At 27.0% G+C, this 14,598-nt stretch overlaps 1 protein-coding gene across 1 annotated transcript; it reads left to right on the forward strand.

The window, feature by feature from the left end:
* The first annotated feature begins 7,628 nt into the window (after positions 1–7,628).
* Positions 7,629–11,377, forward strand: LOC145828524 (uncharacterized). Its single transcript, XM_082936279.1, has 3 exons — positions 7,629–7,881; positions 10,249–10,358; positions 11,126–11,377. Exons 1-3 carry the CDS (start codon positions 7,629–7,631, stop codon positions 11,375–11,377), a joined length of 615 nt encoding a protein of 204 aa, XP_082792405.1.
* Positions 11,378–14,598: the final 3,221 nt, after the last annotated feature.

The following is a 14,598-nucleotide window of genomic DNA, read 5'->3' on the forward strand; positions in this document are numbered from 1 at the left end:
AAAAAATGTACAAAATATAGTTTGATTTGTCTTAACTTACTTTTCAAAAATCATCAAAAATTAATACTTAACAGAACTCTGAAACGTCTTTTTTTAACTTAAATTACTACGACTAATTTAAAATTTATTCTTTTCATAAGACACAATGTTTTATACCAAGCATTCATTTGCCAGTAATCAAAACTTCACATTCATTATCTTGATTACAAATTTTGATTTCTTATCAAAGTTTTTGCTAAATAATTAGAATCCTAATCACAGTTTTGTAAAATAAAAACGATTAGCTAGAAGGTACCTAACATATTTAAACTATGTCGTCTTTATATTGTAACCAAATAAGGTATTTTGAAATCTAGCATTTTTATAGGTAGAAATAGATGCACAGTACAGTTACTTTTTTTCTTTGAAAAATAGTAACAGACTGTTTATTTTGAATAAAAATCTTAAATATAACCTTTGCTAAATGTTGTTTAAATGAAGGGTAGTATAAGGTTTAAAACTATGCAATTTTAGCAGATGTTCAGTGTTAAAACATTATAGTATTAATTTAAAAAACTGTACAATTTCAAATATTAAAATAATGTATATTTTCATTAAGTATTGATATTTACATTTTTGTTGTTATTAGGGAAAAAAAACTACTAGAAATTAACATTTTAATAATGTTTCTAATATTTACATAACTCTTTAGTTACTAAAAACAGCCAAAAACAATAGATTTTAAAGTTTCTTACGTTTTATCGGATGCAAAACTTTCATGAATCTTTATGCTTACATTCTCTTCTATTTTTTCAGACTTTCTTGATTTTAAGAGGCTTTTTTCCTGAACAGAACGTCGATTTAGCTCTGCCTTTAAAAATATAAATTTTGAAAGATAGTCATAAAAATGAACTATAATTAAGTTTATATTTTTTATTTCATTAAAAACTTCAATTTTCCTTAAAGTTGTTAGTTAATTAGTTTCAATATAAATATTTTTTAACTAGAATTCTAATGTTGTTTAACCTTTAGTGGTTTGAAAGTAAATCAAAACACTTTAACTTTTTTCTGTTAATTACAATGAAGTTAAAAACAAAACAAGCTACCTTAATGTATCTTAAATGAGCATTTTTGTTTTTTATCTTTTCAACACCAATATACGTGTCTGAATCTTTCACTTCCCTTAGTGTCAAGCCAGTTATGAGGTTTTTAGATGAGTAAAACGGCTTTCCGGAGTCAACATTCTCCACAAGATCGTCTACGAAACATAATACACAAGCTTCTGCTGTCGTCTTAAGTACAACAAAGACCGAAGAGGTTATCAAGTACGCCAAGATTAAATTGAAAAAGATAACTATAGCTTCCACGTGCAACTCAACTTCTAAATTTGCTTCCACAAGTCCAATGAAAATTTCTGTGGTAAACCAAGTAACTCCAAACTGCAAGTAAAATATAAACCACGTTAGCAATATGTACGATTTCTGCACATGGTGGCCAGTTCCGTTTTTTTGGCTATCCTTTATCATACTCTTGCTGGACTTTTTTGAGTTGACGGTGTTTTCTAATTCAGGGTTTTTTTTTGGAAGTGGAATATCCCAAAACTTTACACTCTCACTAATTATAGTTGGTTTGATTCTGCCATAAACTCCTAGAGTTGCTGCGGAAACAGGACTAAAATGGCTGATGACGTAATCTTTTGTCTAAAAAAATATATTGCAGGCACTTAAATTACACCTTAAAAAATATTGAAAACTTACATTTAATAAAGTGCTCAATAAAAGATTTCGAATTTTTTCTTATGTCATTTATTACAATTTTGTTTTAAAAACTTACTTGAAACTGAGTTTCAGGTTGTATTGCATCTCTTTTTATGTTTGTGTTGAAAGCTTCGAGCAAGAGTTCATGGAAATAATAGTTTTCAAAAGCACATGCTGTCGCAGCAACTAATTCAGATGTATTTAAACTTAAATTCTCTTTAACGCTTGCCCGGTGGGTCCCTTTACCCTCTACAAAATACCATCCTGCTACTTTTTTTGCTACAATTATCCTCAGTAAAATTCGAGTCACGCGAGTCAACCACAAACAGAAGAAAACGACTAGCCAGTAGTCACCATAAAACACTGCCCAAGAGCTGACAAATTTTATCGTTCCATTTTCAAGGTTTTTGTGGCTCAAACAGCTGGTCAAAAATCTTGCTATCACCCACAACATACCAAGGAGGAATATGTCGACAAAAATGTTTGCCAAGCCAACACCTATTAACCTTGGCAATGCACGCAGACACATGGTCGACTCGGCAAGAATGCATGCTGCTCCGTGATACCTTTTTCTTTGCGCAACAAAAGTGTACGTGGCCATTCCGAAAAGACCGAGAGACATCGTTGCTATGAAGCCGTGCAGCATTGTATCTACCACGCTCGTATCTTTGCCGTGGTCCTTTATTAATGTTTTTAAGTGCCAGCCGAACGAAAATATCATAAAAAACGTACCGAGAAAGTAGCAGAAAAAAAGAGAGCCTCTGGGTAGAGCTACGAGAGCTGTGAAAAATAAGAGACTTAAAATGGCCACAAGTAGAGCGCAAACGGTAAGAAAACGGATGCAAAGATAAGTGTCATTGACCACAAACAGCCACAAGGACACGTACCCGTCAAAGCTGCGATATTTGCCGATTTCAGTTTTTTCGGGCACGCATCGGTTCTGAACTGTTCGCATCGGGATAGGTTTTGTCCTGTTTTATAAGTCGGTGTTTAAGCTAATAAATAAATTAGTAAAAATTATCTCAATTATATTTCTAATGGGTATATGCCTGATTTTAAAAGAAATGTAATATATTAATTAAACGGTATGAATTTAATTAATATAGATTAAAAGCTGCTTTTCAGTGACTTTACAAAACAAAACGGGTATACTTATATTCAATAGTTTTTAATTTGCATTGTTATTGCTAAAACTAAAAAAGTAGATAAAATTACAATGTGAAAAAAAAAACTAATATTTAAATAGAGTAAATTATAAAACTTTTTTAAGTTTTAAGAAATGTTTTTTCTAAAAAAACTTGTATTTATAAGTTTATTTATGAAAAATCAAAAAAATTAACACAAAAAAACACTTAGCTTATTAATCTTTATTTCAAACTTATTATTTCCTTTTGTATATTTTTTGTATAATTTAGAAATGCTATTTTGTTGTATTTACTAAACTAAAATGCATATACTACAAGTTAAAAAAACTCACACATCAAGTTGACATTCTTCCACTAGCTTTTCAATTTTTCCGCAATAATCAAGTGTTATATCTTCCATTGTATCCGAATTAGAAAACAAGTTTGCTTTGTTCGATTGGCAAGCTGTTTTAGAAGTCATATTCATGGGACACTCCGCTACACACAATTCAATAGGTGGCTCCATTATCTCAGAAGAACACTTCATGAGCTCTTCGCTACCGAAAAATTCCCCTCCAACTCGCCATACAAATCTGGTTGTAAGTATAAAATAAATATCTTAAAATAAAACTAATAATTATAATAAAATTGTAATAAAACTAAAGTATTAGGATATGACTTGAAAACTCATACAACCTTCGGTTTATGTTGTCGAATCTCCTTATGTCATTTATTGAATCTGGTGGTCCTTGACTGGCTCCACAAACATAACCCCACGAGTTCATACCATGGTACAATCTTCTAGGGTCGCAACCGATATAGCCACTAACTAGTACACTACCTATCAAAAGGGTCAGAAACAGAAACCAAAACCAAAAGAAGGCGTGAAGCCGAGTTACGGCAATGTGAACCGAAGTAATCTTGTCAAATTTCTATTAACAATAGTTAAAAATTATTTAATATGCTTAATTTATTAACAAAATGTATTTAAAACAAACGTGCCTCTTTTTTCGGTAACTAAGCAACACATTTTTATTAAATATTTGAAATCATTCAGAAATTTTTAAATATTTGAAATTTTAAAGTATTTATGTTGAAAAAAGTTATAACTCTTAAAACATTTAATTCAGATTTATTACTTTTACAAAATAAACATCACACTGAAAGTAAATATCGGATGTACTTTTTCAACAGGTAGATCGCAACTAAAAAAATGAGACTTTGTTTATAAAAAAAACAATATAACAATTAACATCAGTATAAGATTTGGTGGAAGCTAATTTAGAAAACAAACTATTAATTAAACATAATAATGTTCAATAACACAAATTTAAATCAATTTAACACAAATAATAATGAACAATAGGTACAGAAGCTTCGACAGCAAAAAACAGAATGCACAAATATAACATAATACGTAAAAACGGAAATATGACAATCAGATTATTATCATTTTATCAGCACAGGTCAATCTTTCAAAATATAGTATAAATTGTTTAAAGTCTATTCGAATTGAAAATGCTACAAGAAATTTTAATTATCTTACATCTTTCTAAACTAAAATAATTTCTACATTTTTAAATCTTTGACAAAATGTTCTGCTATCGATAACAGTTTGAAGCACTTGTATTCAAATAGATTTTTGTCACTTGTATTTAAATGCTTTTTTACACACTTAGAAATATATTATTTTACTCTTGCCTTTGAATTTTTCGTTGTTATATATATATAGCCGATACAACTATTTCAGTACCAGTAAGATTGCGATTAATTGATGTTTATATTTTTTTTTGTAAAATTTATTTTGTTTTTACTACACATTAGTGCTTGTTAAGTAGTTTTTTGTTCCAATTTTTCTTTAAAAGATTTATTTTATTTGAATGACACCGTTGTTCTAAAATACGCAGCTCGCTAAGAAACTTTCAGGTAATTCTTTCCTGTTGACTAAAGAAGTATTAAAGTCTGAATTATTGAATTATAACTTGAGCCATAACTATTATAGATTGATAATATTTTCTATGTTTTAGTAATTACTTATTCATGTACCTTACTTTTATTCTTTTCTTGCATTACTTACTTGTTTACAGAGCTCCGTGGAAATCTCTTAACTTGCTTAATACAGAGAAACATATGCTAGTTGAATAATAAAATAAAATTGTTGTTACTATTATATATATTCCAACGAACTTGCTTCGTTAGTACCTGTAAACTAGTAAATTTTGAATACTTCTTACAACAGTTTACTAACACATCACAAAAACTTACTCATTAGCCAAGGGTAGAAAACATAACATGTTTAAAATTCTAGGTTGTATACTTTATACAATTTATTAAAGTTGCTTACATTACAAGTTGTAAAAATAATTAAGCTAATTTGTCCAAAATCGATCTGTTATCACTAATATTATTATATCTTTTAGTTTTAAGAAAACAAATAAAGAGATCTCAACTACTGGAGGAGAAATAACTAATATTATTTTAGATATTGTAAAACTAGATTTTATTTCATGACAAAATAAGTTCTACTAATAGTATGTTTAGTTTAATAATTACAAATTAAACTTAAAAGCAAAATATTTAATTTGTATTTAAGTTTTCGGATTTATTTTTAGTTGTACTTGATGTGTATTTTAAAAAATATATAAAAATTTTCTTACTTTTTTTTTATTTTAAGTAAACCTTTATTTTTGTTTAAACTTTAAACAAATGTCTATAACACTCTGTTTAGTTTTAAAAGTTCTACTTATAAAATGTTAATTTTAGTCTACAAGTAGTAGCAATTCGTAAAAAATATTTTACATTGTATGTAAAACATATGTATAAAGTAAATTACCTTTACAACGACGGAAAACACTACTGAAAGAAATAAATATTTAAAAATAAGTAAAGATGCTATAGGTAAACTATTTTTTCTTGCATAATCTTGAAGAAAATTTTAATGTTTTCGTAATAAAATGTAAAAAAAAAATTAAGCTTTTCAGTATCATGTTTAAGTTAAATCATGTTAGTTTTTATTTATAATTTAAAATTAAAATATATAGTAACTTTTTAATTGCTTTTTTATGGTTCAACTACGAAACTTTATTTACAAATTTATTTAAATATTTACTTAGTGCATGAACGTACCTTTATCTGTTACAATAATTAACACAAACTACAGTTTAGACTAAAAGGCTAATTATTAATAAACTTTTGGTAAAACTAAAATTAGAGTTTATAATAGAACGGAAGTTGTTTTCAATAATTAAAGAAAAAATGGTTGTTTTTCAATCGCAAAATTAGTAAAAAATATATTGTATAAACAATAGCACAGAAATTTGTTTAACAAAACTCTATAAAGTATACAAAAAAATTAATAATAAAACTATCTTTAAAGTTTGTAAGTAGGCTATACACAAATATTTATAGCTATAATTATATATTTCAGTGAACTTTTTTTGCTAGGATCTTTTGTTAACAAACGCTTAAATTTATATTTTGAATATTTAGTTATTATTAATCTATTTTTAACTTCTATAAATTTTCCTACATATATCTTTTTTTTTTATTGTTTTAGTTTTATCGTAGAAGGATAATTTTTTAAAACATTTATGTATGCTATAACTAAAAGCGTTTGTTTTATAAAACTGTGTTTAATTCAAAAATAAAGACAGTAAATACTCATAACCGGTTAGAATTTTTAAATATAGTAAAATTTAAATGAAATTCTTCCTGTTTTAAAAGTAAAAAATTGCAATACATGCAAAAATAAGTTTTATACTGTTATTTGTAAAAAATATAAGAAAAGGAAAAAAATAAAGTTAAGCTATATGAGTCTAAAGTTCATTAGACTAAATATTGTTTGTCGACTTTTGTTTTTTATTTTAAATAAGTGAGTTAGAGTTTTATTACTATAAATATTTTTTTATTGTTGCACAGAATTAATCAAATATCTCGTCTTTTGTGTTGAAGGACAAACTTAACGAGTACAAAATATAAAATTTTGCTAGTTAATTATTAAGTAGATTTTTCTTGTAATTTTAGCGCTGTACATTTATATCTGAAATTTAATATTAGCTGAGAGTAAAAGCCTATCGTCAAGAATAATAAGATTTGTTTTATATATTATACTTTACAAAAACTATATTTTGTTATTTGCTTTTATAACATTCTGAAACTAATTTCTTTAAGTACATTTTACATTAAAATTAATAAAATAATATTTTCTAATTTTAAAGTCTTCTTGAAATATTTTTCTACTAATAGAAAGCTTAGCCTAATAGTACTTTAATACTTATAAAAACTTTAGTATATATTAAAAAAACTGTTTATAACCTTTATTTTCATAAATGATAAACATATTTGAGATTTTAACTGTAGACATACATTAAAAATAATACTTGTTATGAACTATATAACAAAAAAACTGTAGGAAACCTATACAAAGAAAATAAACAAGGATTTAATATTAAGAAAATAAACAGAAAATTGATTAACAAAAAAATATAATTAAATTCTGATACTAGATTTAATTTTTAAGAATCTGTTCAGTGTTTTTTTACTTTTTATTTATCGCTATGCTGTTTTTAAATTTAAAAAACCGGTTGCAAAATAAATTTGTCAATACTTTTAAAAAAAGGTTTACAGTTTTATTTTTGTTTTATACAAACATTTCTGTGATTGAGAGAAAAATACACAACAACAAAAAAAAAGTTTTTTTTTTAATATACAATTTTTTCACGATAAATGTTTATATAATTTTTCTAAAATAGAAACACAAAACTTCGATATGGTTAAAGTAATATTAGCCGGACTTCCAAAGTGCGGCACAAAAACCATGGTGGCAGCGTTCGAAAAACTCGGGTACTCGCCGATCTGTGACGTAATAGAAAACTTTGAGTGGTTCGGGCGAGAATGGGAGCACATATTTGAACACGGTGCTACTTCTGCAGACTTCAGAAGAATGTACGAGAACATTGAGGTTCTAACTGACACACCCATGTGCAACTTCTGGGAAGAAATAATGGAAGCTTTTCCTAACTGTAAGGTAGTTAATTTTATGTATGTAATATTATTACTTTAAAAATACCATATTATAAACTTATAGCACTTTATGCAAGTATATACTATTGTCTAGCAAACACACTATTTAACATCCTATGTGTATAAATTTTGCGTTTAAAAGATGTAAGCGCTTTCACAAAAGTAGAATTTTTCTAATTACATACGTGTTTTGTTTTTATGTCAGTGTATTAATAATAACAGTATTATTGGTAATTTTAATCAAAAAGAGTAAGTAAATTACACGTAGCGCACTATGAAAAACGGTTTTAATAGGCCTCATCCAATTAGGTTGTAGGTAGAACTTAATTAGATTATAAATTAGAATACATGGGTTACTATCTTATTATGAACAATTTAAGTACTAAGAGTATTGACTTTTCTGCCTAAGCGTAAATGCTTTCTAGAGTGTTGGCCCATTCAAAGAAAGAGCGTGTGCAGAAAAATCTGGTTGACAATCTACCCTCAGACAGTCAGCCAGACCAAAATGAACACTTTAGTGTTGGCTCACCAACATTTATTGGTTTCAGCGTAACTCATATAAAAGCTACTTTGACTTAAATCGGAACAAATGTTATTATTTATTTTCATACACTGTCTACTTTTGTATTAAAAGTATACACTTGATTTTTTCTTTCTTTCTTAGCTTTCGAAATCTTCTAAAAGTTCTATACATTTTTAATTAATATTTTTGTTTAATACCTTTTAATTACAAGAACTCTTTAGAACTCTAATTGCTTAGAGAAATACCACTAAATTATGAAGAAATAACTTATATAAACTTACAAAGATAGTATATACGGAAAGAAAAAATGAACATGAGTGGGTAAAGAGCATGGTAAACCAATTCAGGACGCAATCAAGTGTATTCCTTAAAGTTCTGATGACCTTTTCACCAACTGCCAGAAGATTTAAGCGGTACATGAATAAGTTAGGTTATTAAAGCTTGTTTTTCACATAAAGTACTTAGTTATGCCTCTTTATCATAAGGTTTGATCATCAGACCACAAGCCTTCGGTCGACTAAGACTGAAACCCAGGTATAAATCTACTGTAGGCTTGTGATCTGATGATCAAATCTTATATCAACTTGAGCTTTTCTCACGGCATATGAAAGTTCAGACTTAGGCTCTGAAGATTTTCGCTGGTCATTTTTTAGCATATTTAAGATCATTTTTTGCTGCAACAACAATAAGTAATAATAATATTAATTAAATAAATATTTGTAGGCGGTTCATAAAAAAAAGTTTACCTAAACTTATTATAAAAATCCTTAGTTATACCTATTTAAGATCTTTTTTTTTGCAGCGAGAATAACAAGTGTTGATATTATTTAATTATTTTTTGTATATAAATTTTTTCTAAAGTTGTAAAATTGTAAAACTGCACTTCTTTTTTAAACTATAGTTTTAACGAGCCAATTTTATTGTTTTAGTTGAAATTTTCGATAAAAAAATATTTGTTTGTTTAAAGTATATGAGCAATAGTTTATTTATTACCTTTGTAGTTGACAAAGATCTTTAAAAAACTCTTTTATTTTAATTGCTTTATTACATAAGATATTTATGTTGCTCTCATATTTTTTTTTAATTTAATTAATTTTTATTTATGCCTAAGACTAAATAAAAACACAATCAATTTTGATAATCTATATTCTACATACTTTTTATTGTCTGAACTAATTTTATTTATATTGAAATAAAGTTTAATAACTTTTTCTGAACACTACAAGTCATAAATTGTCTTAATGAATTTTTTTACTGTACGATATCATATAAAAATAAATTAAAACAGTAATGATTAAACCAAATGGGCTTATTTATAAGAAAAAAAATATTGTTAAATTTTTTTTTAATTTATGATAAATTTTCTTATAAAATGTAACTAAGCTTTTAAAATCTAAAATTTTATAAGTTTTTAGATCTACAAATAGTAGTTCGAACCTAGTTTTAATTTTTATAGTACAAAAAATAAAAAATGTTCTTCCTTTTTGTTAAAAGAAGTTTTAAGTCATTCGAAAAAGGCTTTGAACCAGAGTTTTTCTTTTTTTTCAATGGCCTTCTTTAAAGAAATTAAAAAGCTATAACCTCCTCCTACATGATTACTCAAAAAACTACCATTAAAAATACCTAAGACCTTATTCTTTTTTTTGCTTTTCATCTGCAATTCCTGAATACCAATGAAAGTTTCAAATTATGACCTCATGGCCCCTTTTGCTGCTCATAGCCTACTGAATATCTGTCATGGCCCCAAAGGAGGCCACTTTGAGAAACCCTGCTTTTTACAAACTTTTAAAATTTACAACTAGTCTTAAGGTTATAATATAAATTAAAACTCTAAATTTTACAGCATATGCAACATTTTCAACACCTATTCATAGATACTGGTTTGGAGATCACCAAGTGAACGAAATGGTTGTTCGGCAGAGATATAGACAACATTGTTCATACGTAAAAAATGTATGTTATTCTTTGAGTTTAAATATTTTAAGACTTTTCTTTTCTATTAACAAAGTTTGTAATTGTTTTTAGTAAGAATTTCTGGTCTGGACAAAGAGTAGTTTTTTAGCTCCTACGAACAATAAAACCTAAAAGCAAACGTGATCATATTATAAAGACTAAATGCTTAAAACTAACATAAACCTACCTTTTTATAAATTATTTTATATTAAGTGTACTTTCTCACTCTCTAATCGCGGTTGAAGTTTTAAATAAAAAAAAAAAAACGCAAACTACTTACATCATAGATATAACAACAAACTAGTGTATTAAAGAACTGTTTTATTAAACTTTAAAAAATTATTCAAGTAAAATTTGATCGTTACTTTACAATAAAAGCAAATTCAGATATAACTTGCCCACTATTTTTAAATGCATTTCCTAGTTTAATAAAAAATATTTTATAAATTTAATATACTACACTATTACAGTACTTAAAAAAAGTTTTAATTAACATAAAAAAACATGTTAGCTTTTACTGTCGTAAAATGTTATCTTTTTTTGTGTTAAAACTCTTAAGATGTAAATAACCTTTTACTGTTGTAAAATATTGATTTTCAGATATTTAGACAATTTAACGAACATGTAAGTTGCTAAAACACAAGCACAAAGTAAAACACAAGTACAAACATAACCTTTAGGTTTGAATTTTATTTACTCTTACTAACAAAATATGATATTCTTTAAACCATTTGCTAATCAGTTGTTTATATTTTGAATTACTTCAGAACTGTCCAAAAGAGCAGCTTCTTGTGTACGATTTCAAGCAGGGGTGGGAGCCATTGTGTAAATTCCTTGATAAACCGATTCCTTCCGAACCATTTCCCCACGAAAACAAAAAAGGTGGAGTTACTGAAAAATTTTTGAAAGAGAAGCCTTTTCTTAAACAAATGCAAAGAGAAATGTATTTTATTATTTTTGTAATTTCTACATTTGGTGTCGCTCTAGTTGCTTTTTTGGCTAAGTATTTTTCATCGTGAACATATGTTTCCTATTTTTTATTTTAAAGTTTCAATTTAGAAATTTTTTATTATCAACTAATCTTTATTCATAAAGTTACATTTTAATACATAAGTAACTAGAATTTTATCTTATTTGTGTTATCAGCATTAGAAAGTATTTTTCAAAAAAATTATATTATATTTTTCTTAAAAAAAAGATTAAACTAGCTTACAATTCTTAAAAACATGTACTAAATTTAGAAGTGTATATTGACTTTAAAGTTCTTTAAGTTATTCGCCATTTTAGATCTTTTGTTTTTTACTTTAGTTATATATAAAACCTGCTTGTTTACTTTTTGTGTATTTAGCCTATTTCTATAGTTTTCTGTAAAAAGAACTTTATTAAATCTATCAAAATTAATGAACGTGACTGTACATAAAAAAATTTAACATTAAAAATGGTTTGAGCAATCTTTGTTACATAAGTTAACAACATTCTCAGTTACTTAAATGATAGACTTCGTAAGTTATCATCTTCAATATATGTTTTTTTATTATTTCAAAAATACAAACAAAAATTTAATTTTTTTCACTCCATAGAACTTAAATCACTTTGAGTTGTAATTTTATGTTTTCCTTTAGCAAAAAAAAATATTGATCATAAACAAAATAAAATTCAACTTAATTTTATACATCGTGTACTCTAAGTCTATACTCGGAAACTGCAACATAAACTTCTAAAATTTTTCTTAATATATTTTCATGAAACTATGATCACTAGAAATATAATGCATAAACTTGTAAAAACTATTTTGTAAGTTTAAGTATTTTTTTATACGTATTAAAATTTGTAGTACTTTGTCAAACAATAAAGATGTCGGTTTCAAAAAGTGTTACTAAAACGACCAGAGTTTGGTTTTAGAGTTAATAATACTTAAAATATAGTTAAGCTTCCCACACCTTAATTAAAAAAGTATTACTAACGTATACTAAAAAAATGACTTCTATGCCGTTAAAACTTAAAGTATTTTTAAAACTAGTATTACTTTTTCGGTTTATCATTTAAGTCTAAATATTCTTGTTAACAGCTTAGATTTTGCAAACAGTTTTAGCAGTTGTAAAAAAATTACTTTTAAATTGAATTGACTTCTTTTAGGTTATTAAAAAACATAAAATAAAAAGCCTACAGTGTAAAATAATTTAAGTTTATTTTGTATTTTTTAACTTCATCACAAAAATTAATAACATGTATTAAACTTTGAAAAGATTAATATTTCTGTGCGTTTTAGTTAATTTTAGACACATAAAAAGTATTACCATATTTAATCATATTTCACCCTTTTATGAAAAGTAACAAATTTACAACTAATAAAAAAATATATATTTAGTTTTGAGAAACAAAATCGACTTTTTGCACTTTATGTTTATAAAATAACATAAGTTGTAAGAAAAAAAAAATAGTTTGTTTAACTAAAAAAATACAGTTAAAACTAACTTGTAAATGAAAAAGACAATCAAAAACTAATATTTTACATTACTTGTGATCGAGACACTTTGCCCCCAGAGATAAATTTACCCCAAGTTAAAAATTGTTGCTGTAGAGTAGGGTTGGGCAACGTTTTTCAATCAACGAGCCGGATCCTGAAAAAATTAGTCATTTGCGGGCCGGAGCACCTCGAACTAGTTATTTACCAGATCCGGTATTCGGATCTAGCCGAATAATGACTTTTTAGATCCGAATCCGACTAGATACTAACTTTAAATCGAGATCCGGATTCTAGTTTAAACAAAAGTTTTAGATCCGGTTGGAATCTAATTTTATAGATACCGTTGATCACTTTTTTAAATCCTTTAAACTCACAAAACTTTTTCAAGTCTGTCAGCTTAAGATGTAGATTGAGACATGTCACATGTTCAAATAATAACTATAGTTGACATTGTAATTGACAAAGGTACGTATATAGAACATCGTACTTAAAAAAATACTTTGCTTGAGGTAATGTGACAAAAAGATATTTACTAAGTTAGAACAACACGGAATATTAGGACAAAATGGTGTACTTGTTAGTACACATTAAGTTATAAAGTCGTTTTTTAGCATGTTTTTAAAGTCAAATTCTTACAGTTTTGTTTTGTAAAAATTTGATACCAAGTTTTATAAAAATTTTATAATATTGACCCTTTGCGGGCCTGTCAATTTGCTCACGGGTCGGTCATTTTCACTCAGCAGGCCGGATCCGGCCCACGGGCCGTACGTTGCCCACCCCTACTGTAGAGTATAACTTTTTGGCTTTTTTGTAACTAATGTAGCACTCTTTTATAATTTTCAAAACAACAAGAGCATTAACAGCAGGGTGTTCTAAAAGTGAACAGACTAATTTAAGAAAAGATTAATTGCAAGTGCAAAACAGAGAAACATAATTGAAAGCTTTAACCTTGCAAACTAAACATAAATTAAAAAAATAAATAAATTGTAGTCTAATGCCGTCCTTTCTGATTAGGATTATTTCTCTAAAACATTATCAACTGAATCACGCAGTGTTTTCTTGAGTGTTTAAGTCCATTCTTTCTGAAGAGGTATCTTCAAAGCATTAACAATTAATTTATTTACAGTCATAAATATTATAAACAATATGTTTATTGAACGGCAAAAAAAGAGGCTAAAAAAATAGTGCACGAAGAACCTTTAGATTATCGAGTCGTACACCTATTAATGTCTTGTCCAGGACAATATTGTACAAACAACCGAAACAACCTTATTTTTTAACATAAACCACACTAAAAACCCACTGGACTCAAAACAGGCGATGCAGGAGACCAGGGGCGTCGCGTGGGGTGTTGCACTGCCGCAACTGCACCACCTTGAAATTTTCTAAGAAAAAAAATAGGTATCTATAACGTTTTCGTTATTTTTTTGAACGAAATCTCTTTTAAAACTTCAATTTTGAAAACGACCATTTTGCCCACTTCACTGCCGCAAACTCTTAGCTGACTGCCGCAAATGAACTCAAAAAAGCAAAATTTCTTCAAGAATTACCGCAAAATCAATATCTAGCGGTAAGTAAGCTAAGTTGAAAATTCCCTAAAACAGGACTTGCTTAAGTATCATCTACAAGCTATTGTAAACATAAAATAAAAACAAAGCAAGCTACTGCAAAGGATTAAACTTGAGTTTATGTACCCACATGATTTTTTAAATTTAACAGATCACTTCTATTAAAAGATTTGTCATAAATTGCATATTTTGAAAAAAAAGATAA

Source organism: Thalia democratica, chromosome 2 (genome assembly GCF_965202585.1).
Source record: "Thalia democratica chromosome 2, ktThaDemo2.hap1.1, whole genome shotgun sequence".
Lineage (NCBI taxonomy): Eukaryota > Metazoa > Chordata > Thaliacea > Salpida > Salpidae > Thalia > Thalia democratica.